The 7,443-nt window shown below is 39.3% G+C and overlaps 1 protein-coding gene across 1 annotated transcript; it reads right to left on the bottom strand.

Moving 5' to 3' along the window:
• Positions 1-121: 121 nt before the first annotated feature.
• LOC127439639 (protein adenylyltransferase FICD-like) lies at positions 122-6,296 on the bottom strand. The gene is made up of 3 exons (XM_051695863.1): positions 6,193-6,296; positions 5,517-5,853; positions 122-3,042 (listed from the first exon to the last, which is right to left on the bottom strand). The coding sequence occupies exons 2-3, from the start codon at positions 5,785-5,787 to the stop codon at positions 1,964-1,966; spliced, it is 1,350 nt and encodes a 449-aa protein (XP_051551823.1). The 5' UTR covers positions 5,788-5,853; positions 6,193-6,296; the 3' UTR covers positions 122-1,963.
• Positions 6,297-7,443: the final 1,147 nt, after the last annotated feature.

The raw sequence follows: 7,443 nt of genomic DNA, 5'->3' as shown, positions 1-7,443 counted from the left end.
AACATAAAAAAATTATTTTGACCTATTATAGTTTGGTTTGGATTGGTCATATCCAATATATGAAGAGGCAACAGGACATTACAACAAAAATCAACCAAATGCTAGAAAGAATTGAGATGCTCAGTAATTTATTACATACATTACACATAAATAATAAAATAGCTTTCTATGGTAGTAAAATAAAGCAGTTTAAATAAAGTGCTTTTTGATGTACTTGGTGCCCAAAGATGAGGCACACAGAAATTTACAATATCAGATATCAAAAGTGGTAAATAAACCCTTAAGGTTATTTTTAAATACTTCAGTGAATACTACCAGTAAACAATCAATAAAACAGCTTACTACATAACATTTTAAACAGCAGTAAGAAATTCATAGAATATTTCTTGCGACACAAATCATTGCTATTGGAAAATTCCAAAGTAGTATGGAATGGTCGAGGTCACAAGGGTCATCCCAAATTCCAGAAGAGATATGTTTAATAAATTCTAGATAATTTACTTTAGTTACATAAGCCTTTTAGATCACAAATGAGATAATATTCTAGGTAATGGCAAAGACTATTATTCAAATAGACCCAAACTGAATTCGATGGACATTAAATTAGGAACATGTTTCTTTTTTGACAACAATCTTACAGTACTTCACAAATGTTCTTTTCCCAAGCATACTTTAATACACAGTTAATCCAAGCCTGATTTGAGTGTTTTAGAGATATCTTCCTTTAGGAAAGTTTGTCTTTAAAGAAATTAAAAGACGCACTTTTGCACACAAAATATAGTAGACACTACACATGTAAGGTTTGCATGACCACATTTTTGGTAATTTTCCACCAAAAATTAGAGACAGAGTTAATACATGCTATTTTATAATAAATAAAGAAACAAAATATCAAAAAAGAAGCAAGCAGGTTTTGGTTGCTGTAAAAGGAGGCATTGGGCCCTATTTTAAGATTTTGCAATATGCCATATTTGCAAAGTCAGTGGGCATGGCCATGGTACAAGTGGGTTGGTGAAATTGCGCGCAAAGGGCTAATGATCTGAGTCAAGTGCAATTGAATTCAGAGGTTTTTCTCCAGTTATTGCACCATCTGTATCCTATAACATAGTCCATTCCCTGTCAAGCAACATTGATAAAGAATTTGGAAGTGTAAATGGGCTGTATGTAATGCATTAGAAAGATAGAAATATGGACCATTTGCATCTTACTTTCTTTGGTCCAATAGCTACGTCCTTGCTGTGAACTCTTTAATATCATCTGCTGGTGGAATCCCCAAACTGCAATTGCAGAAACTTATTTTAGACTTTGCGGCGAGATTAAACATGCTACTGAAACGACTTGGCACAATGACCCATTTCTCAGGAAAATAGCAAATTTGTATTAACAAACAATACACACGCAGTTTGCACGCATACATCCACAGAAAGCGCAAACATTCCCACCCACTGCTGCTTTGCATTGGCATGAAAATTGCGTTTACAATTCTCACTAAAACTGTATAAGACATAGTAGCGCACACTGGATGCACTGCGCCTAGCGCACTAACGAAGAAAGCCCATGATGCCTCATGAATCTGTCCTACATACTGTTCACTCATTGTTTTAACCACATCAAATTTGTTGCACAGCTCCAAGTTTGACCACACCAACAAGTACATTTAGAGCATGAATTTTTGGACAACCTTTCTTTTAATTTTAAATGTTAAACAATGCATTTGAGGGGAAAACAGGAACACCATTTCAAAATGTCAAATACAAACACTACATCTGTAATGAATGTGGCTACACATTAAATGCACATCACAAAAAAACACATTCAAATGCATCACCATTTTCTGCATAGGGCCTATGCTAGCAGTATAGGGTCTTATAGTGATTCATCTTAGTTGCTGAGTGATCCATATGGCACCTAAATTAAACATTTGTGTGTGGGCGCTTGTTCCCTTCCACCAACAAACCATCTCTCAGCCATGCACAGTTATTGTCTGTTTGCAATCAGGACAGGCATGATTACTAGCGCCAGGAAGCCCAACTGCATGCTCCATTGTAGCTATCAGCAGAGTATCAAGCGTAATTTCTGTGCATTTTGCAATAAATCTAATAAAGGGCCGAACATCACCCTCATTGGCTGTATCCAGTGCAGCATAATATTCTGCCCTCTGTTCTTTCCGAATGGTGATGGGCGGATAACTAGCTTGCATTAGGATTAAATTCATCAGCAGTCGGGACGTCCGTCCGTTCCCGTCCACAAACGGATGTACATAAACCAGTTTATAATGCGCCAAAGCTGCAAACTCTACAGGGTGTAAATGCAGAGCCTCCTCTGAGTTCAACCACTGCACCAGCTCATGCATGTGCCTGTCCAAATCTTGTGGGTGTGGTGGGATATGATGTCCCACAAAAACCTGGCTAGTCCGGAACCGTCCAGCTTCGACAGGATCAACGTAGCCTAGAACACGCCGATGTATCTCTAAGATGTCATTGACAGTGATCGCCCCACCACGGGACAGCAGAGTGGTGTTCATATACTTCATGGCTACATCGACGCCAATAGCCTCATTCTGTTCTTGAAGACTCTTACCTGGTACGGCATATCTAGTCTCAATTATATGCCGAATCTCAGACAGAGTGAGTGTGTTGCCTTCAATGGCTACTGTATGGTAAATATGATGGTAGTAGGTCTCCTCCATGACACGACGCAAGGCAGAGTTGCCCTTTGGTATAGACATGAGACGCCGTACCTTTCCATCTATAATCCCGAAGTGCCGCTGGTCTATTTCTTCTACTAAGGGCAATGTGCGGTCTCTACTCACCAAAGCCTTCTCGTTACAAGGCGAGATGGCAAGGGCCTTGGTGTAGAGGTGGTCTGCTTGAACAACGTCCTTTTCCTCCTCTAGAATGGTTCCCAACTCAGTGAGTGCCTCCACAAATTCTGGGTTCATGTTGAGTGCGTGGACAAGTAGCTTATGAGCTTTTTCCCTCTTCCCCTGTTTCTTCATCTCCAGAGCCTGTTGTAGAGATGCCTTTGCCTCCAATTTAGTCTCTGTCAAGGAACAGTTTGCCAATGTTAAACACTAAACAGCATGACATTCAGGCAGAGAGATTCATAATAAATGTTCATTAACACTCCAAAGGATGTTCAGTTTCCTATTTATTTTTCATAGTGAACATTCTACATCTGTTAATCTGGATAGCTGACACATTAAATTGCCTTTAAACCTGATTGCATTAAGCTACTAATGAGTTTTAGTGTCTACCAGACAAGGTAAGAAATTAACTTTCCCATTAAGGGGCAAAATTTGCCCCCTGGATTTGATTTTATGGGGCATTATAAATGTTTTGCAGGATATTTTTCTAGTACTATAAAAATATGAAGTGTCAAATGTACATCAAATATGTATATTGGATCAATAGATTAACATAAATTCTCAATATGAATTACTTGATTGAGAATGTTTTACCTCTTACCCATGAAATTTAATCAACAACATCAATTCATATTTATACAATAATACATACTGTATAATTAGGCCTAAACAGAGTAATTCATTATAGGGGCATCTTTGCCCAAGTATTTTTAATTTCTGGAGCATTTTTGTGACTCTGAGTGGCATTTTTGCCCTGAACCCCACTTAATTTCTGACCATTCTGCCAAGCTTCCAGAAGCCCACAAATAAGATTTGTAGGAGTTGTAGGAGCACAAGGTAAATTAGAATTTGGACATACACTATATTGCCAAAAGTATTCACTCATCTGCCTTTAGACACATATGAACTTAAGTGACATCCCATTCCTAATCCATAGGGTTTAATATGACGTCGGCCCACCCTTTGCAGCTATAACAGCTTCAACTCTTCTGGGAAGGCTTTCCACAAGGTTTAGGAGTGTGATTATGGGAATTTTTGACCATTTTTCCAGAAGCGCATTTGTGAGGTCAGACACTGATGTTGGACGAGAAGGCCTGGCTCGCAGTCTTCACTCTAATTCATCCCAAAGGTGCTCTATCGGGTTGAGGTCAGGACTCTGTGCAGGCCAGTCAAGTTCTTCCACACCAAATTCACTCATCCATGTCTTTATGGACCTTGCTTTGTGCACTGGTGCGCAGTCATGTTGGAACAGGAAGGGGCCATCCCCAAACTGTTCCCACAAAGTTGGGAGCATGGAATTGTCCAAAATCTCATTTTACGTGGCCTATCACTTCGTGGCTGAGTTGCTGTCATTCCCAATCGCTTCCACTTTGTTATAATACCACTGACAGTTGACTGTGGAATATTTAGTAGCGAGGAAATTTCACGACTGGACTTGTTGCACAGGTGGCATCCTATCACAGTCCCACGCTGGAATTCACTGAGCTCCTGAGAGCGGCCCATTCTTTCACAAATGTTTGTAGAAGCAGTCTGCATGCCTAGGTGCTTCATTTTATACACCTGTGGCCATGGAAGTGATTGGGACACCTGAATTCAATTATTCGGATGGGTGAGCAAATGCTTTTGGCAATATAGTGTATTTATAGGTGGGATAGGATACTCAATGAGAAAAAATTTAGGATGAGACCTTATTGTATCAATAAAAAACTGACTGGATCGTAAAAAGAAGGCGCTACATTAGAACAGAGCCAGGTGGTTAGAGGGGAAGGGTTGAAAAAGAGGTATTTGTAAAAAGGAAAATTCATTTCAAAGATGGAGGAAGTTATTACATTTTGATAAAAGATTACAAAGACATCCACTTTATTTATTTGGAATATCATTCATCGTTGAATTGTGCACAATAATATGGAGTACGAAACCTACAAAAATGATAGACAAATAAATAAATACACAAATTAATACAAAAATACAGGAATCAAGCAAGTTGGCATGTTCACGCGAGAACTGACGTGATACAACCTGAAGTGCAGCTGGATATGCTTAGAAGAGAACGCCGTTCACAAGCTTTATTGGTTTTGCTTTTATTTGAACATGCCGGCACGCTTGCGTCTCACAAGAGGCAGCGTGAACTGGATCCCCTCATGGACGAGCATTGGAGAGCGACCGGAAGTAAACAATTATAGTGAAAAGGACTTAAACACTGATCTGTTTCTCACCAAAAGCGATCGCATTGCTTTAGAATACATTCATTTAACCACCGGAGTTGTATGTATTACTTTGATTATCTGTGTTTTTTGGAGCTTTAAACAGCTGATCACCATCCACTTGCACTATATGGACCAACAGAGCTGAGATATTCAACTAAAAATCTTTGTTTGTGTTCTGGTAAAGAAAGTGAGTCATTCACATCTGGGCTGGCATTAGGGTGAGTTAATGATGAGAGAATATTTTTGGGTGAACAATCACTTTAAGACATTTAGACACTCAACAACCACATAATCCAAACAAGTAAAAGCAACATGGATAAGCACCTACTGCTCCCAGGGGCATAGATTCCGAGGGGATGGGGGGAGGTAACCCCCCAATAATCAAAACAAGCAAGTACACCCCCCACCCCATGTTCAAGACAAATTTACGCCCTTGACTGTACCTTTACTTGGCTTAACTTTCTGTGGCAGCAGGTCCAGCGCTGTGAAAGGGACCGTCAGGCTGGTGGTGTGCCCTGTAGGCTGCTGAACACCTCCCCACAGCTGGCAGCGAAGAAGGGCAAGACCCTTCAGCGTGGCACAGCATTGCTCCTCTATGCCTGCTAAAGGCAACAGCAGAATAAACACTGAGCCCAGGAGAGCAAACAGAACGGGTCCCCAGCTCCAAAGCAGAGGACTGCTGCTGGCACAGCGCAATACGGCAAAAGCTGCCATCAATCCAGGAATCCAAATGTCTCAGGCCACATGTCCGACATTCTACCTTTGGACTGCTTTGAAAGTCTGGGTGAAATGAGAAAAAGAATGTTAAGACATAAAATGCTGAATCAAGTTTGTCATGCGTGACCATTCAGTCTATATAAGACAAGAGTAGAGACAAGAGTAATTATGGACAGTCTAGACCCATTTTATTGACTTTTAAACGAGAACAGTGAATTATGCAGAAGGACACCTAATTGAAAATACATAAACAGAATTAACATCATTTAGAACAGCAGCTCTTCTGTCATGACATTACACATAAACTCAGCTAGATAAACTTGAATGTTTCCCTAAACACAAACCGGCGGCTCATTGCTTGCTTTACGATCCGAAAAACAATGCACATATGTTTCGACGTACCTTACTGGTAAAATTATGTTTTTTTGGGACTAGAAATAACGGAAAAGCAAAGGGAATGTTTCCCTGCCGTTTGAAACATCAACTTCCGCGAATGTTGCCTGTTCGTAAAGGTAAAGCTGATTGGTTAGTTTCACCAAGTATGTGCTCAGCGATTGGTCAGATATTTGCCACACACCTTCGTGCAGCAACACAGTTTCCCCTGCTCGCACAACTTCATGATTGGACAAGGCTATTGGATCCGCCCACTGAATCTTTACACAACAAATGTATTTATTTATTTTTTTAAATGCTTTATATCAACGTGTAAACGCTATATATATGTATATAATCTGATTATAATGTTATTTTAGATTTTCTACAGGTATTATTTAATATATTACAGTTTTTTTTCAATTGCTAACAAGCATTGTTCAATACTGAAGCCACATTTTCTTCATACAGTCTGCATTACCAACATGAATCTTGGCCAAACAGTTAATCTCACCTCCAAAACTCACTCAAACAAACAAAACACTTCATATAGGTCTCAAAATAAGCTCGTTCCACCATAACACTGGCAACAATTCTTCAGAAAACATACATTTCATTCATAACACACTGACCTAAAAAAACACTAACAACAGGGAGCATTACATAAATTATTAACTTTTATTTTTAAAGTTTGAAAGATTTTTCACATAAATCAGCATTTCATTGTAGAATAACACCTTTTCACTTTATTGAATGTACTAAAGCATATGTAACAAGAATGAATCAGAAATGCTGCAATTTGTTTTCTTTGAATATAGTACTTTATTTGTGAAAATAAAAAGGTGAAAACATTTAAAAAAATAAAATAAAATAAAACTGAAATTCCAGGGCTGCAATGATAATTTAAGAAAAAAAAGTCAACATCAAAAACATGTGTAGTCTAATCACTGATTGTAAAGTACTGTGAGGGTTCTAGTCCTCCCTCTCTCTTGCATTTGGCCACAAGTTCTCATCAACATCACATCTGATGTCTTCTCTGGCAATGCATCTTGGAAAGTACCTTCTGGAATGTCTAATCCAACCCTGGCAGTCTTCAGGAGAAATGTCTCTACACCCCGCATTCATTGCCTCCAGTAAAGTCATCTGGTCATGTGGATGGTGGTCATTAACCTTCCACCTCCATGCAGAGAAAAACTCCTCTATGGGGTTTAAGAAAGGGGAGTATGGAGGCAGGAATAATACTGACATCCTGGGATGTGCAGCAAACCAGTCTTTGACTGC

The sequence above is a fragment of the Myxocyprinus asiaticus genome, chromosome 4 (genome assembly GCF_019703515.2).
Source record: "Myxocyprinus asiaticus isolate MX2 ecotype Aquarium Trade chromosome 4, UBuf_Myxa_2, whole genome shotgun sequence".
Classification (NCBI taxonomy): Eukaryota; Metazoa; Chordata; class Actinopteri; order Cypriniformes; family Catostomidae; genus Myxocyprinus; species Myxocyprinus asiaticus.
This window is presented reverse-complemented; position numbering and strand designations above follow the sequence as displayed.